The 18,455-nt window shown below is 42.5% G+C and overlaps 1 protein-coding gene and 1 long non-coding RNA gene across 5 annotated transcripts in view; one reads left to right on the top strand and one right to left on the bottom strand.

Moving 5' to 3' along the window:
- The window catches only part of ASXL1 (ASXL transcriptional regulator 1), a 79,200-nt gene extending 67,029 nt beyond the window's left edge, over positions 1 to 12,171 (bottom strand). For 2 of the 4 annotated variants that reach the window (XM_077872679.1, XM_077872680.1), the window contains exons 1-4: positions 12,041 to 12,170; positions 5,697 to 5,778; positions 4,593 to 4,650; positions 3,142 to 3,250 (exon numbers count right to left, since the gene is read on the bottom strand). In XM_077872679.1, the coding sequence (XP_077728805.1) occupies positions 3,142 to 3,250; positions 4,593 to 4,650; positions 5,697 to 5,778; positions 12,041 to 12,151 (360 nt within the window). In that variant the 5' untranslated portion in view covers positions 12,152 to 12,170. Of the gene's footprint in view, positions 1 to 3,141; positions 3,251 to 4,592; positions 4,651 to 5,696; positions 5,779 to 11,306; positions 11,459 to 12,040 lie in introns of those variants that run through there. The other 2 variants (XM_077872676.1, XM_077872677.1) reach the window with 2 other exon arrangements.
- LOC144298179 (uncharacterized) lies at positions 11,624 to 12,620 on the top strand. The gene is made up of 2 exons (XR_013365149.1): positions 11,624 to 12,065; positions 12,512 to 12,620. It is a non-coding gene; the product is annotated as an uncharacterized LOC144298179 (long non-coding RNA).
- Positions 12,621 to 18,455: the final 5,835 nt, after the last annotated feature.

The following is an 18,455-nucleotide window of genomic DNA, read 5'->3' as shown; positions in this document are numbered from 1 at the left end:
AAAAAAATTCCTGTTTTCAACTAGCAAAATCACATGGATAAATAGAATTCTGACCTTGATGGCCCACTAGAAGAGATTTCCAATCAGGGAGCAGAAAAACTATAAGCCATTCTGCACATGCTTTTTCTTAACCCATGAGAGATAACTTAGGCAAAGAAAATGCCACAGGATTTCAGAGGTGTCACTAGCATCTTCCAAAGAAAAAAAATAAGAAATGTAATTAAATACCTTGTACCTTCCTGGCCCTTCTTACAAGCAACACCCAGACCAAATTACCACTATGCCATACATCCCATGGCAAGGGATGTATACTTTCAACTTTCATGGCTCTGTGCTACCACCTGAAAGAGTGGACATGATCTAGCAGTGCAAACAGAAAGAAGTCTGGAAACAACCAAGATTTCTACACTTTATTAATCCTTTAAAAATGTATTTAATTTCACAAAACAAACGACCTGAACTGTTCAAAAATATCAATGCCATAAAAGAGAAAACAAGGCAAGGGAACTGTTCTACATTAACAAAGATTAAAGAGACATGACAACCAAATGAAATGCACGATTCTTTTTTATTTAAATTCAGTTTAGTTAACATATAGTGTATCATTAGTTCAGGGATAGAATTTAGTGATTCATCAGTTGCATATAACACCCAGTGCTCATTACATCACATGCCCTCTTTAAAAAAAAAAAAAAAAAGTTTTATTTATTTGAGAGAGCAAGAGTGAGCGAGCAAGACAGAGAGAGCGCGCACGAACGAGGAGAGGGGCAGGAGAAGCAGACTTCCTGATGAGCAGGGAGCCCAACATGGGGTTCCATCCCAGGACTTCACCTGAGCCAAAGGCAGATGCTTAACTGAACTACTCAGGCGCCCCTTAAGAGCCCTCCTTAATGTCCATCACCCAATTACCCCACCCCCCAACCCATTTCCCCTCCAGCAACCCTCAGTTTGTTTCCTAAAGTTAAAAGTCCATTTTAATTTGTCTCCCTTTTTTTATCTTTATTTTTGAAATGCAAGATTCTTGACTGGATGCTGGACTGGAAAAAAAAGCTATAAAGAATATTTGTGTAACTAGAGACAATCTGAATATAAGCTATATAGTATACACTACTGTATCAATGTTAATTTTCTTGAATGTGATAATGAAATTATGTTTATGTAGGATATGTACTTTTTTTTATTAAGATTTTATTTATTTATTCATGAGAGATACAGAGAGAGGCAGAGACAAAGGCAGAGGGAGAAGTAGGCTCCCCCATGGGGGAGCCTGATGCAGGACTCGATCCCATGATCCCGGGATCATGCCCTGAGGCAAAGGCAGATGCTCAACCGCTGAGCCACCCAGGCGCCCCAATGTACCTGTTCTCAAAATATATATTCTAAAGTATTTAGGGGTGAAGTACCAGTTCTGGTTAACACTTTCAAATGGTTCTGAGGGAAAAAAAGGTATGCATATGTAGAGAGAGAGAGAGAGAGCAAATTGAGGCCATTATAAAGACAAATGAAACTCAGTTCCTACCCTCAAGGTGTTCACAGAAAAAGGTATTTCTCCTCCCACTTAAAACAGAAATATGCCACATATACCATCAACATACATATTTTAATATACATAATACATACAATTTTATACAACTATGTACCCATTATGTTATATATAGCAATGTATAATGTGTAATAAAAAAAGGCATTAACAAGCAATTGACAATAAAAGAACCTAAAGAAATATCAAAAAGGCTACCATTTATTAAGGACTGACTCTGTGTTAGGGATGCATACACCACCATAAAGAAAGGTTAAATTTGTCCCAGGTTATAAAGCTAGGTTTTGAACTCAAGGCTCTGTTTCTCCCCAAGGCACAGTTCCTAACATTACATTATGCAGCCTCCTAACAAAAGAAGTCCAAAATATTAGAAATAAAAATACAGAAAACAGCACAGACATCTGAATATAAGATACATTTCAAGTATACATAAACATCAAGTTTTAGGACTACATGTTATATCATTGGTATCTGCTCAAGTATTTAATATTGAATTAAAGAAAATAAGCTTATCAAGAAAATAAAACCAGAAAGGAAAAGTTTGTGTATAGACTACCAAAATTTATAACCACATTATGGGTCAGTAAAAGGGTCAGCATCAAATTTTCAGTTTCCTCATCAACAGGTCATCTTATGTCTAAATCAGGTCAGCAAACTACAGCTCAAGCCAAATGTGGCCCTATCACTGTCTTTGTAAATAAAGTTTTATTGGAACACAACCTTACCCATTCATTTATTAATTATCTATGCCTGCCTTCTTGCTACAACGGCAGAGGTGAACAATTAGCTCCACAAAACCTAAAATATTTATCTGGCCCTTTATAGAAAGTTTGCCAATCCCTGGTTTAAACGATAGCCATTGGGGCAGCCCTGGTGGCTCAGTGGTTTAGCGCCACCTTCAGCCCAGGGTGGGATCCTGGAGACCCGGGATCCAGTCCCATGTCAGGCTCCCTACATGGAGCGGAGCCTGCTTCTCCCTCTGCCTGTGTCTCTGCCTCTCTCTCTCTCTCTCTCTCTCTCTCTCTGTCTCTCAAGCATAAATAAATAAAATCTTTAAAAAAATAAAAAATAAACGATAGCCATTTATATCACACATAGTAGAAAAATAATTAGCCTGTTCACTTCAGCTCTATTTAAGCTTTACTAGAACTTTAACTGATTTAAGTTCTCTTCCTTTGTAATTAGTGTCACTTAGAAAAAGTTAATGAGCTTTTGAATTTCCACAAGGATGTTCACATGTCAGTTATATTCCTTAGAGTAGATCTTATTTTAGTTGCCAGGTAATTTATCTTTCACGATACTATTACAAACAAAATTCTAATTAAAACACATTTGCAGTTACCCCCACACATATTTATTCCTCTACTACATATGATCTGCAAAAATATAAACAAAGAAAAGATGAATATAGACAAAAAAGCTGATATGACTAAAGAATTCCTAACACCCTATTCAACCTAGAACATCTCATAGTGCCATTTAGGACCAACAGCATCAGCATCACCTGCCTGCTTATTAGAAATATAAATTCATAGGCCTCATCCCAGACCTACCAGGTGACTCCTACACTAAAATTTAAGAACAGCATTGATATTACTTACCTTGAGTGTGAACAAGCTGATTCGGCCTGGCAGTTTATAAAATAGCCCCTCTCCTCCTCTTGAATTAGAATGTAGCATGGCATTGAGACATGCAAGAGGGGATGTCCCACTATAAAAACATACAAGGATGGAAAAGGGTTATATAAATCTATATGCCCGCTTATTCAAAGATCCAACTCAAAAAAAAAAAAAAAAAAAAATCCAACTCATTCTTAAATCAAGAAAAGAGCAAGAAATATAACAGAAAAGAGCCCATGACAACAATACTACTTTGAAAGTAGTGCAGAGCAACAAATGAAATCCTCATCAATCACACTCAGGTAGGACATGGTATGTGATTCCCTTGTTCTGAACCTGGCACTTCTTTAGTGCCTTTTGACCATATCAACCAAGTTCTCAAGAGATTTAAAAACGTACACAGTAACTGTTCAAGTTCAGGGAGTTTTAAAAAAAACCCAGTACCAACATTTTTATTACATTAAAAAAATTAAATTTTAATAATAATTAAAAACAAAACTCTTTCCTAGCCTCTGAATTGTGACCTGCATATGTATCAAGCTGAGAACTGCTACATAACATTACAACACAAAAACCAGAGAAGCAATGGTGCTGTCCCAAAAAAACAAGCATGCCTTTTCATCTCCAGTTAAACATTTTCTAATAAGCACACAAAAGTATTTCATTTGCTTTTTCCCTGTTGGGAAGGGGAGAGGATGGGTTTTATTCTACATCTACCCAGGAGCAATCACTTAAACTTAAAAAGAGGTCAGTCAAATGGCTCTGGTACCCAAGAATGAAAAAAAAAGATGGATCATTAAGATATTTCACACTCCCTGCTACAATAGTTGGTTGCAAAACAATGATAACTCAGTGAGTTAGAGGCTATTTACTTAATCTTAATATAGAACAGCTGTCAAAAACACAGACAAATGTCCATTATTAACTGAGTTTGGCACTAGCATATTAGTGCTAGGATTCACCTATGCACTTTCCTCTTCCCTCTCTCCAGTATGCTAAAAATACATACATATCTTAAGTAAAGCCTCTTAAGATCTTTCAGAACCAGAGGCCTTAATTTATGCAATGTTAAAAATAAATTCTGAGTCTAAAAAAGCTATTAAAAAAAAAAAAAACCCTATTACTTATTCTGCTTTGGAACACAGTGGATGCTAAAAAAATTTTCACCGAGAACCAATCTCTACAAGAAACCTTGTGCAGAATCTGGAGTATCAAGTGGGTGTGCTAACATCTCTGCTACAAAGGGTAACGGCATACTGGCAGAGTCCTTCAGCAGAACGGTGTGACTCCTACACACTATACCTCTGTCTACAAATTACAGAGCTGCTCACTCATCACGAACCACCATGACTGCTTCATTAATTCCTATAAGAGCAAGAAGCAGAAACAAGTTAAAGTTCTCAATTTCATCTGTCCCAAAGGGACTAATTTACCTTCTATAGGTACAGTGGTCCAACAGCAGTGCAGACAGCAGCATGAGGAGAAACAGCCCATAAAAACAAAAATAAAGCACAATTATAACACTACACAGTGCATAAGTACTATTTAAATGAATGTGATCTACACAATTCTGATCTTCCCTCCCCACAAACTGTCAATTTGAGAATGTTTGAACTGATGACTGGAAAGTGAGGGAAGGAACTGTTGGTTGAACTGTTGGAACAGACCATAAGTTCCTGTACTTACCTGATCTTCCCTCCCCACAAACTGTCAATTTGAGAATGTTTGAACTGATGACTGGAAAGTGAGGATCTTTTGACCCCAAGAGGTCAATTTCAAGCAGCTATAGCTTAACCAGAAAAAACAGATGCTGTTTTTTCTGAGTCCCAAGAAAAGAGACTGTGTTGTGCCCTCCTCCTTCATTTAAATTAAAAAAAGGGGGGGGGGTTGGGGTGAGAGTGAAGAGAGAAAAGAATTAAACACAGCCAGTGATTTTCATGCCTCTAATTCCTTTTGTTTCTAACTTGTTGCTTCTCTAGGAAAAGTACACCATAGGAGGATAAAACCAAGGTCACACTAAAATTTAGTATATTCCCATGATGAATGGCTAGAATCAGTAGGGAGGAAAAAAAAGGCCAGTGGTGTTATGGTGATAAGAACACCCTTCTTTTGATCTTAAAGAACTTCAGGGAAGCACAGAAAGCTAGAGAAAGAACGGAAGTTTTAAATAAGATAAAGCCTACCAGTCTGCCCCTTCTCTACTACTAAAATGTGCAAAAAAGAGTTGAGAAGAAAACGTGTGGATTCCTGACACAGAAACACACTCCAGGTCAAGACTGAAGGGAGCGCAAGAACAGGGTAAGTCATTGCATCTCTAATGAAAACCAACAGATGTTTACCTACTCCCTCCCTCCACTCAGGGACACACACTTGGGAAATGGTTCTACACCATACCAGAGGAGAGAGTGAGACAGAGAAACAGAGAGGGAGAGAGAGATGGAGAAGGCATGTGTGGACTTAATCACGTCACCAAATATCTGCAGAAAGACACATGGCCTATAAAACTCTCATGTTGAACAACAAGAACAATACAAACCTCATTTCCTTTAGTCCTTCTGCTTCTATGACCTGCAGAATCTGTTTTGGTGTCATTGGAGCATCTGAGTAGTTTTCTAGTACCTGAAGAAATATAAATGTTCTGATTTTAGTGTGTAATTGCCATTTATACCCATCAGCCTATGTCCTGGGCTACAGTTCTGCTGTGAGATATCACTGCTGACAATTTAGTTTTCCCACGGTTAACACTGCTTCAGAAACCAAATTACATATATATCTAAGATGCTGCTAAAAGTGACTGAAATTAATATAAATATTCTAGTTTTTAATTCTAAAAACACACATCTTAGCATACGTGCTATGGTATGTGGGTAGGGCCACAGCAACCCTGGTTACTGCTTAACTTCATGTTGTTCACGTGACTAAACCACAGACTAAAGCTAGAAAATAATGACAAAACAGAAATGCATTCAGATTTTTTTTCTGATTAGTACCCATATTTTTAAGCGATAGTTTCTGCCACTTTGTTGTGAAATCCTGGTGTTAACTGCCACAGTACATTTTGCCATTTGGCAACATGATGCTCTGATTCTGTAGGACTAGTGTAGGCAAAGCAATGATAAAAAGAGAACACCTCATTTATGTTAGCATCATCTCTAACAAAGTCATGGCAGCAATTTCTTAGTGAGCAACTGCAGCCACCTCATGGGAAGGAGCTGAGTTGTTTTAGAAATGCTGTCCTTCTCAGGGAGGAAAAGAAGCTGTCACTATCTTTGCATGGTCTCTACCAGTGGCTGCTGAGGTTACTCCATACAACACCTTACAATCACTTAACAACTGTAACAACTAAGTAAGTACTGCTTGGTCACAAATAAAATGTAAAGTAAGAAGTCTGACAGGATTCCTGCTAACGGTTCTCCCTATGGAAGAACATGAGCCCACAGCACTAAAGGAAACCAAGCTCTGGAGAAGCAGGTGCTGAAATAAAGCCCCTATTTACCATGGTCTCATTGTTAGCTTCTCTCAATTTTTACAGTCCCTTCAGGTAGCTCTATCTCCTCTCATACCTTCAACTACTATCTATATTTTGCTAACACCCAAATATTTACCTCTAACCTAGGTTTCTCTCCAGCTTCTGACTCAAATATTGACTTCTGTACAGACATCCATCTTTGATCAACTGCTCTAATTCATCTAACTGGCAACTCCAATTCATTGTCCTTCTTCCTCCATATTCTCTCCCTTGGTTGACAACCTGTCTAATCACCTAATGTAGAAACCTAAGCAGCACTCTACTCTCTCGCCTGTCCCCCAGTTCCTTCCCTCACCCAACAAACAGCCCCTTCACTAATATCCCTGCAACTTGCCCTGCTTTCCTCAAATCCATTCTTCTCTGCTCCCATCCTTCGCTCCCACTCCACAAATACATGAAATACTTACCTGTGCCAGGGACAATTCTAAAAATTCAGCAATAAACAAGACCAAATCTCTGCTCTCGCAGAACTTACCTGCTATAGCCTGAGGTCAACCCAACAAAATAAATCTGCCCTCATCACTTGCCCCCGCTTTAAAATTCTTCAACAGCAACCTAATCACATACAATCAAGACCAAAGCTTCCGAAGAAGAGTTCGCCAGCTCGCTGGAAAAGCACAGGCTTTAGAACCAGATGGACCTGGATTCAAATGCTAGCCTTCTCAACATGGGTAATTTACCTACCCAACCTGAACCTAGGTTGCCCCACTTGTGATGGAAGAATATTGATGTCTTCCCCTAAGAGTTGTTTTACAGACTGGAGATCATGGAAGTGCCTAACTGTGCCCAGCACAAAGAAGCGCTCAGAGTCCTGGCACACAAAGCCCTCGGAATCTGGTCTTTGCCTGTCTCTCTACCTGACTGCCAAACTGATACTCCACAACTTCATGTTCCAAAAGCTATGTGTAGTTCTACCCAATTCCTACACTCACTCCCACCCTGTGCACAAGCACGCACACACACACCACTGCTATTTCTTTGTCACCAGCTCCTGTTAACATCTTCAGTGATGGGCCTAACTTCTACTCATTCTTCAAGATTCAGTTTGGAAAGCACCTTCCTCCTTCCTCCAGGAAGCCTTCCCTGATCTCTGCCAGGCAGTTAAATGCCTTTTCAGTGTCCTCCTAGTCCACAACACATATAATTTACCTTCCAAAGTGATATACTTGTGAGTAAAAGAAGGAAGTAGTCATGATGATACCTGGATAATAAGTCTGAACCAGGATGTCTGTTTATCGTATGTACATCTATGATAGCACTTATGCGTGTAGCAAAATTCTATTCATGAGTCTAGACCTCCTCCATTCCCAGAAGACCATAAGTTCCTCAAGGGCAAATCTTATTCATCCTTGTAGTCTAAGAACCTGAGAGCCAGGTTAAACAGTACTGACTTAAACAAACCCACAACAAACCCTGTTACAAGTTACTAATGTTCACTGCCACAAGTATCACTTCTTTGATACCAAATGGGAGCTGAGTTAGCGATTTTTGTACCAGGATTTTTTTTTTTTTTTTTTTAAAGAGGCATTACTCTGAAAAATTAGTTACTAATTATTTAAACAGCAGTCAGGAAGAGCTTGAGAATCTAAGAGGAAACAAAATCTCTAAAAGGAAGTTACATCAAAAATACAAAGTATTCACTTTTATTATAATTGTATATGCCTCCAGCTTTTAGTACAAGAACAATTCAGCAGTGTTCTATTCCTAGTCCCTGTCTTTCTAGCACACTTTCAAAAAAAAGTCTCTCTCTCCTACTTCAAAGAGGAAAAAAAATGTTTGATGTAAGAATGGTCAGTCATGAATCAAAGTGAAAGATAAAGCTTACAATGAAGAGTTTCTCAAAGCCAGAGAGAATCCATTTAAGGACATCCAATTTAAAGGGAAATCCTCTCAGCTACTTCTCCCAAACAAATTATTCCTAACTAGCAGGACGATTTATACCATCCAACCCTCTAAAGTCTACCTCCTATATCTAGAAAAGACAATACTACAAAACATTTGAAAGAAGAGTATCTACTTCTCGACAACATAATTAACAACTGCAAAAGTCAATCTCCTGGGTATACTACACTACTGAAATTCTCCAGAAGTCTCTTCTTTCCTACTAAAGTAGTTTTTAAGAGTTCCCAGTATCCCTCTAGCCACCAATCTAAGCAAGGTCAGGAGCAATATGAAACTGCCCCAAAGCAAGTGCATTTGACTACCAGGGCAAGCACTCCAAATTCACCTGTCCACAAAGAGATTTAATCGATTGCCCCCCTACTAGAGCTTTCTTTAGTCAAGCTGCTCTTCCAATAAGCTCTCTCAAACTCCCCAGCACTCTGGGTTGCGGTGGTTTTTAAATAGGGAGAGGACTCTAAAAAATTGCCCCTCACCCACCAAATGGTCCCATTCAGAGAGACAGAAAATTCTAACCAAATAAATAAATAAATAAACAAAAGATATGCAATTAACACACAATGGTTCCACAAGTTGTCTTTCATATGTTCAAGACACTACAAAGTCATTCTTATTCATATTATTTTTTAATGAAGAGCCATAAAACAAAAAAAGAAAGAACTTACTCAGATAATCTGGCATGAAGTTGAACCAATAATAAAACAGAACTAACAACCTGGATCCTAGAGTTCAGATTATAGTAATTTCAAGAACCTTAAAAGGCGTAACAGAACCAGTGGACCCTAAATTCCTCAAGTCTTTCAACTAGGCAGAGCTTCAAGACAAATAAACTTTAAAATTCTGTCAGAACGTAAATAACACAAGATTTAGAGGTACTTTCACCTACCTCTAACAAGTAAAACTCTGGCAAGCAAATTTCCTTTTGATGCCCAGAGTCATAAACACCTGCATAGCAGGAACTCAGAGGAGAATTTCAATGAACACCCAAGACTCAACCTTCAGGAGAAAGAGAGCAAGCACATCCTCCCCTCCTGTCTCAGGCCTAACTAAATTTGTTTCCAGGTGAGGCAACATTGGGAAATCCTAAAATTTCCAAGAGATCTCAAAGCTAGCCAAATCTTCCAATTTTGATTCAATCAAAAATATTTAGGAATTTCAAAATCTTCAAATTTCACACGCCAAACCAAGGCAAATTAACTGAAGCATGAAACTTGAACTACACAAACACTTGCTATTTGTTCATTGGGCAACAACTGCCTGGGGAAGACAGTCAATTAGGAACACCAGTGAAAACTGTCTTGCAAACCAAACAGCTTTAGTCCTTGTAAGTCAATAACTGCTCCAAGAAAGAAAAAGATGTATACCATAGAGCGGTAACGACCCCCAGCACATAGTTATCCCTTTGCACAACACCTCTGCGGTAGGAACCTCACTTCCCAATAAAGTTAAAGACTAGAAGGTGAAACTTCATTCATCATTGAAAGTGAATTATGCCCATTACATATAAATTAGAGGGTGTCAAGAGACATGCATGCTTTCTGCACCATAACCCTGCTCCGTGATAGTTCTTGAGGAGGTGACATCTCTGGAAGAAGTATGAACTGTTACTACGGTGATCCGCCAAGATTTTAGAAGAACACGTATCTTAGCTTCGTGGGTGCAACTCCAAAAGAAAGGTATCTATCTCACAAGTCCTCAGGCTATGGAAACAAAATTCACAACCCTCCTCACCCGGCGGCTTCAACACTCCAATTACTCCCTCCCTTGCTAAGTCTAAGTCCAAGTCCTCAGTGAGCAGTATCTTCAAACAGAGATACTTGGTCTTTGTCCAGCACTTCATGTCTACATGCACCAGGACACCAGGGAAAGGGAGGACGCACACGTACATTCTTTGCAGAGCAGAGTCAGTTCTCTGCAGAGTGCCTATCTCCACTCTGGCCTGTGAAGTAAAACACTCTAGTCAGCGTTTCTCAAAGTGTGGTCCCGGGCCACCTGCATTCCAGGCGGCATGGGAAGCTGGTTAAAACGGAGACACTCAGGCTCTACTCTAGGAATTCAGACTCAGAAGGTCTTAGGTAGGGCCCTAAGACGAGCATGCCTAGGAACCTCCCAGGTGTCCCCCACAAGACACTAAAGTTTAAGAACCACAGCGCAGGGTTGCACCTGGGAGTAAGCACTTGCTTCCCTCCACACACCTGGTTTAGATCGGGAAGGCTCAAAATGCCACTGGCGTCCTTAAAAATTGGAGGGGGTGTTCTCCGACCCTCGGAGCCAAACGCACCACCCCACTGCCCACCAGGAAGCGAGGGAGGAGCTTCCGACCCTTCCCGGAAACCTAACTCCCCCGAGTGCACAAACGAAGCTTCCCCAGACCCCCAGACGCTGCCAAATAGTGGGGGAGGGGAGGCTGGGGCCCCGCCGCCCAGAGGGGGAGGAGCCGGCCTGCCAGCTCGCCCCTCCGCAGGAATTTAGGGGGTGGGGGGAGCTGCAGAAAAAGGCGCCACAAGCGACCGGCGGGGGACCTCTTCCCCACCCAACGCCCGGGAGGGGGCAGACGGGGAGGGGGGAGGGGGGAGGGGGAGGGGGGAGGGGGAGGTGGCCCCGCCCCCTCCTGCAGTGGGCAGGGCTTCGCCCCTCCCCCTCCCCCTCCCCGCGGAGGGGGCTCGGCTCGCCCACCCCCCACGTCCCCCCACGGCGCCCCCGCGGCGGCCCGCCTCACCAGGCGCGCGGCCTCGGCCCACGTGCGCTCCTTCTTCCTCTTCTGTTTGTCCTTCATCCTCCTCCTCCCCGGCGGCGGCAGCGGCGGCTCCACGCGGGACCTCCGGGCGGGGCGGGCGGCGGCGGCGTGGGGCTGGGGCAGCGGCGGCGGCGGGGGGCGCGTGGCGGCGGCAGCGGCGGCGCACGAGGGCTCGGGTGCGGCCGGGGAGAGGGGGCGGGCTCGCGGGGACCGGCTGGCGCGAGACCCGGCGCGAGGGCGGCGGTGGGGGAGGGGTGGCGGCGGCTCCACGCGCCCGCGCTGCGTCAGTCGCCCACGGCGGCGGCGGCGGCGGCGGCGGCGGCGGCAGCGGCGGCAGCCCCGCGATCGCTAAGGAATGCGGCGGCTCCGCATAACCACGGGGTCAGAGGTCACGGCTCCAGCCTCCGCTTTCCCGCTCTGCTGAGGGGCCGAGACAGGACTGGCGGTGGGGCAGGAAGGCGAGACGCGGCTTTCCCTTCGGCGCCCGGGTGTGTGCGTGTCTGCCGTGGGTGTGTGTGTGTGAGTGTGTGTGAAGAGTGAGGAGGGGGAGTGTGGGTTTTTTTTTTTTTTTGAACAAAAACAAACCGAAAGGGCAACTGGGAATCGTAGTCCCGGCTGCCTCTCTGGCCTCCCCCGCTCCGGAAGAATATGGCTGCATGAAACGGTTGGACCACACTTCCCGGCGTGCCTCGCGGCTCTTTTCCGCCCTCCCCTACCTTCCTCCGCCTCGCGCAGAGCTCGGTAAAGAAGGGGGACGGGCGGTCGTTCGGGGAAGAGACTGGGCGGAGTCTCGCGAGGTGCGGGAACTGGCTGCGAGCCCGAGGCATTCTGGGAGGCGATGCTGGGAAGGGGCGGTGGCTGGACTCCCCAGCCACACTTAACTCTTTCGGCGCTCCTCGCCTCCCTGCAGCTGGGCGGTTAAGGGTGGAGATGGGGTACTGCTAGCTCGACTCCCAGTGCCCGCTTTATGCCCCTCCCTGCCCAAACGGTTCTCACCAGCACTTCACAAAGATGACAAGAGACAGGACTTTCCCTTTTGGTCCTCCCCTGAATGACTCACTGCTGCATAATAATGAGACAATGAGACACTCATACCAGTAAAACGGTTATTCCACGTTTGAGGGACCTAAACAGTTCCCCATTTCCTCCTGTGCTTTCACGCTGCTGATGCCGCTCTATGTTTGCAGAAGCTGCACCGCAGCTTAGGGTGTTCTGACCATTTGGCGAACTTCGTGATAATGAGGGGTGAAGAACTTGGACTTTGGGGCCATACTGACCAGAATGCACTTGAGGCCTTTTTGGAGACAGTGCCCTGAAGAGAACACAGGCCCAGGAGTCATGTGGACCGACCCTATGCTGGAATCCTGGCTAAGTCACCCCGCAGAATCGACCTAAAAGTAGGGGCTCAACTTCTCTGAGCCTCAATTTTTAAATCCACTTTAGTCTGATGCCTCACAGCACGAGTGGGAATAAAATTAACATAAAGCACTTGGCAGATTTGGAAGAGGGTGTGAAAGGGGACCTTGACATTAGGTCCATGTAATTTGGCTCCTGGCATAGAGCGAGTGTTTAATAGTTATAAGCGGAGAGACCACTGACAAGGCACTTAGCCTCTCTGAGCCGTGGTTGCAGAGTATGGAATGAAATGAGATTCAGAGTACCCAACACGTAAATTTTCTGTACTTAGTTGTCCAGAAACATTCCTAAAATCAATCTTAAACTGGATTAATGAGCAGCTCTTAAAAATTAGGGAGGCAGGGTCAGTGGCCGCATTTGAAAGGTTTCCCTGGGTCAGGAAAGAACCTTCCCCCTGATGTTAGCACATGGAAGAGCCATACGGTGCTGCCTAATCCTAACACCACGGAATCCAGGGCTGCTACTTTCCTGCTCGTCACGCAGATGTTCTTGCCCAGTAAACACAATGCTGCAAAGTCAATAGGCTGTAGGTTAAGCAAAAATAAAATCTTTCTCCCCTTCTTACTTTGCCCCAAGAAGGAAAGGAAGAACAACCCCCTACCAACCACCACAAAATTGTTTGGCCTGATTTTTTACAGAAGTTTTCTTCCTACAGCTGACCAGTAACCTTTGACAAGTCATTTGACTTGTTTCAAATGTATTCTCCTTGAGTAGTTTCACCCTCCTCTGACCTCCAAGGGTAACTAGAAAAAGATTCACTGTAAAATTTACATGTTTAGTACAGGCCCTGAGGGCAGAATAACATCCTCTCCAACACTCACTCCCAAATCTATGCCCTAGTCCCTGGAATCTGAATATGTTCCATCCTATTGCAAAATTGACTTTGAAGATAGAATTAAGGACTGTAAAACACCAAGATAATCCTGGATTCTTTATTTGGGTAAACCCAGGATAATCACATGGACCCTTAAAAGCAGAGGAAGAGCACAGAAGAGATGCTTTGGAGAGATGCAGGAAAAGAATCCGATTTGAAGCTTCGGAGGAACTCAACCCAGTGTTGCTGGCTTTGAAGGGGGCCAGGAGCCCGGGAATGTAGGCAGCCTCTAGAAGCTGAGAACAAGCTCTGCCAGCGAGTAACACGACCTCAGGCCTAGAACTTCCATAGAACAGAATTCTCACAACCCGAAAGAGCTTGCAGGCAGGGCATTCTCCCTCCCATCAAGTCTGCAGAAAGGTAGGCAACCCTGCCAACACCTTGATTTTAGCCTTATCAGAGAATGAACTGAACCATACTCTGTAAGGACTTCTGGCCCACAGAAAGTGTGAGATATAAATGGACGTTGGTTGGGGTTTTTTTTGTTGTTGTTTTTGGATGTTGTTTTAAGGCACTAAGTCTGTGGTAACTTCTTACAGTGGCCAAAAAAAAAGGCTAATACCCTGGGAAGACCTTCAGTTCTTTCAGCCAATAGTGACTGGCTCTCTCACAGTTGAGTCCAACCATGGGGGGATTCCAGATGTGACTATTTCAAGGTCTCTGCCCTTACAGAATCAAACAGAAACTAGTGACATCATAGTTAAGCGTGAAAAAAGTATGTTCAGAGGACTATACAAAATAATATGTTGAAAAATTGATTTTAGTCATTAAACATTAAGTAGCTGTGATTTTAAGTAAATAAGACTCAAGTTTATTCTGTTGACAGAAACACCAAAAAAACAAACCCATACATTTTTTTTGGCATGTGTTTTTGTTTTTATCACAGTGCTTTTATTACAAGTGATCTTTGAAGTCAACACAGGTGCCACAGGGCAGTATAAGATAAACAGGACTGTATTCAACCCTGCTCTGTTTGGGGATGAGTCACTGTTTTCAAACTGCACAGTTATGAGCAAAGCACACATTCAGGAATTTGAGTAACACACCACTAGTAGGCCCAGGAATTCCCAAAAGGACACATACACCTCCTGAACCTTACTGTGAGCTAACGGATTGCCAGGGGCTTTTGACTTCATCAGTCCTCGGTTTCAATCTTCTTGCCGTCACTCTTGAGCTGACTGGCCTTGGTCAAGTTCTGAAACCTCTCTTTGACTCAGTGCCATCATTTGGACGACAGGATATATAAACTCAAAGTGTGGAGTTGGGATTAAGGAGGATCTTTATAAAGTGCCTACACACAGCAGACTCACTAAATGCTGGCTCTCTTTGCCTCAGAGGAGGTTTAGTCTGAAGTATAAAAAATGCCTCATTTTTATACTTCAGCAAACTAAGCTCTGGAATAGAGTTTGCCACGCCAACAGATGTGCTCTCCCAATAATTCTATCCTCATTGTCAAATGAAGTTGAGATTCAACTTCCCTCTCCCAGTTTCCAGATGATTAAATGAGATCACATTTACTAAATTCCAAAACTGGCAGATGATCAATAAATGCCTATCTCTCTTGTCCCTACCACATTTCATTTCTTTGTATGATTTTTGGTTTAGTGTCTGTGCTCTTGTTAGCATCTTGGGTTCATCATCACACACACCCCCAACGTCTGGCACAGTCTTGGCACATGGCAGGCACTCAATCTGTTGAATGAACAACCTTACTCAATAATTACTTTATTGGACAAAATGCCTGAGGACTAATTTCCCATTGACGGGCCCTGAACAGTTTTTTGGAACGTGCCTGAGCAGAATTGAGAAAGAATGAGGCAAGATTTCACCCAAACACATCTAAGCAAATTGTAAAGATGCTCAGGAATAGAGACTTCATGACCTTCGTATTGTCTTTGGGCACAGAATTGGCCCACATGATGGGCGGCTCTAACTCAGCTTACCTGCCATTCACCATCATTTAAGTCCACTCTTGTTTTTTAGTCTCCCATGAGACTAAAAAGGGTATTCAAATTTCATTTTGCCCTACCAAAATGTTAATAATGGTTACTTCTGTGTTGTAAGAGTGAGGTCAGTTTTTTGTTTTTTTGTTTTTTTTTTTTCCTACAAAGTATTACTTTTTTTTTTTTAATTGAAAAACAAATCTTTTTTTCATTTAACCACAAAACAGAGCGTTTAGATTATGGTGGCAGATGTTATGTTTTTCACTTCTTTATACTTGTCTGTATTTTCCAAATCTAGAATGAGTATGTGCTACTCATATGAGTGTGTTGAAAAAATAAAAAGTTTGATGTTCAACAGTGTAAGACATCTTTTAATAATAATTCTTCCATTTCATTTAAGAAGATTTGTGGGACCCCCTATAAAATGGTCTCAAAGGATGACCTGACCTAGTTTTTACCAAAATCGTGGAAAATATCAGCCCCCTGCCAGATTCTTTAAGATTTTCAGATGGAGATTTTAAGACCTCGCTAAGAAGCCCATCCCAATTTTTAATCTCTCTTAATGCCAGAGAGATGTACTCCTTCCTACTATAAATCTTTCTGGTCTCAATTTAATCCATTTCATCTTTCTCTGCAAAGAAGGAAAAGAAAAAAAATTTTTTTTGAAAAGAAACTTTAAAATGCATTTTAACACCAAAATTCTAAGAGTGGTGGTGCTAATGTGATGATGTTATTTCTTCCTTTTCAATGTTTTATAATGAAAACAGTTTATACCCTGGCCCAAATGGCTTTTCTTCCTCCCCTTCTTTAAGGATTGCTAATATCTGTGTGTGAAGTTAAAAGGCTTAGATAAATGGCTTTCACTAAAGGCTTAGCTATACCACAACTGCCATGCAAGGTGAGTAAGTAAAATGGCAGGGCCAGGAGAGTAAAGGAACTTTCCCAAGATCCCACAATTAGTTGCACTGCAGTCAAGACTTAAACCCAAACTCCGAAGGCACTGGTAGACAGCCTCCAAAATGGCCCCCAGTGATTCCCATTCCTGATTATTCACATCCTTTTTAGTTCCCATTTGGAAGAGGGCTGAACTGTGGACCCAAAAGGATATTTTAGAAATAACTGTGTGGGGCTTCTGGGGCTAGGTCCTAAAAGACATTGCAGCTTCCACCTTGTTCTCTTAGATCACACTCCAGGGAAGCCAGTCACCATGTCATGAGGACACTCAAGCAGCCCAATGGAGAGGTCCACATGGCAATAGCACCAGACAAGCTTTCAAATGACTTCAGCCCTAGCCAACATCTTGACTGCAACCTCATTAAAGATCTAGAGCCAGAAACACCCAAATACAGTACATCTGGATTCCTGGCTCACAGAAACTGTATGAGATAATATTTACTGTTTCAACGCACTAAATTTTGAGGTAATTTGTTACACAGTAGTAGATAACTAACACAGACATAGTACCTCCCTACTGAGTGGTTCTTACAGTTTGTGAAGTCTACTAAAAAGCATAAAGCTGGATTAATTTTATCCAGGCCCAACAGCATAGGGCCTGACACAGAGTGGGGCCTCTTAGGTTGCTGAATGGATTCATTCAAGCAGGATTGGGTGCTAACGCTGGTCTGCGGTGGAGGAGGAACAAGAGAGGGATGCATAGTCATCCTAGATGCCTCCTTAACTATTTCTTCAGCGAGACTTTTCCTGCTGCCCTATACTCATTGAGTCTTTTACACTCCCATAGCACCCAATGCTTCTTTCAAACTCTAATGAGGAAAAATATAATCCACTCTCGACATTGATGATGACTTCTTCAATGTCTGCTTCTGAATTAGACTGTCAGCCAGATGAGGTCAGGGACTGTAGGCCAATATACTGCCCCTCCCTCTGTCCCAGAAGAGAGACTAGAGGAGCAAGAAAACAGTAGTACTGGGGATCCCTGGGTGGCACAGCAGTTTAGCGCCTGCCGTTGGCCCAGGGCGCGATCCTGGAGACCCGGGATCGAATCCCATGTCGGGCTCCCGGTGCATGGAGCCTGCTTCTCCCTCTGCCTGTGTCTCTGCCTCTCTCTCTCTCTCTCTCTGTGTGACTATCATAAAAAAAAAAGAGAAAGAAAGAAAGAAAGAAAGAAAGAAAGAAAGAAAGAAAGAAAGAAAGAAAGAAGGAAGGAAGGAAAAAAAGAAAGAAAGAAAGAAAGAAAGAAAGAAAGAAAGAAAGAAAGAAAGAAAGAAAGGAAACAGTAGTACAGCATCGAACACCTTTCATTATCATTGATAAGCTCCTATAGGGAGGTAAGCTCTGTGGTGAGCCCTGAAGACTAATGGCCCAATTAGACACAGTTCTGCTATTACATAGACTGGATTGCAAGTGATAGCAAACCAATGTGGTAGGTGCAAGAGCTGAAGCAAGAGAATGTCCTAAAGCTGACACGAAGGAGGGAAGAAATTATTTCCTAACTCCACACTTATAGCTACTTTGGGTGCAAAATAAGCATTTAGAAATGAACAACTAGATACAGAACAAAAGGCTGTGGTTGCCAGAGGTGGGGATTGAGAGGTTGGCAAAATGGGTAAAGATGATAAACAATAAAACAAGTCCTGGGATGCAATGTACAGCATGGTGACTACAGTTAACAATACTGCACTGTATACATGAAAGTTGCTAAGAAAGTAGATCATAAAAGTTCTCATCACAAGAAAAAAATGTGTAACTGTGGTGTCAGATATTAAATAGATATTGCGGTGATTGTTTCTCATTATCAAATACCAAATACTCTCAATATCAAATGCCAAAACATTATGTGGTACACTCAAAACTAATATAATGTTATATGTAAATTATATTTCAATTTTGAAAAATGAATAATTTTCTTATGTACTATTAATAATCCCATTTGAAAAT

This window comes from Canis aureus, chromosome 26 (genome assembly GCF_053574225.1).
Source record: "Canis aureus isolate CA01 chromosome 26, VMU_Caureus_v.1.0, whole genome shotgun sequence".
NCBI classification, from domain to species: Eukaryota; Metazoa; Chordata; class Mammalia; order Carnivora; family Canidae; genus Canis; species Canis aureus.
The sequence above is the reverse complement of the archived record's forward strand: the minus strand, read 5'-3'. Positions and strand labels throughout refer to the sequence as shown.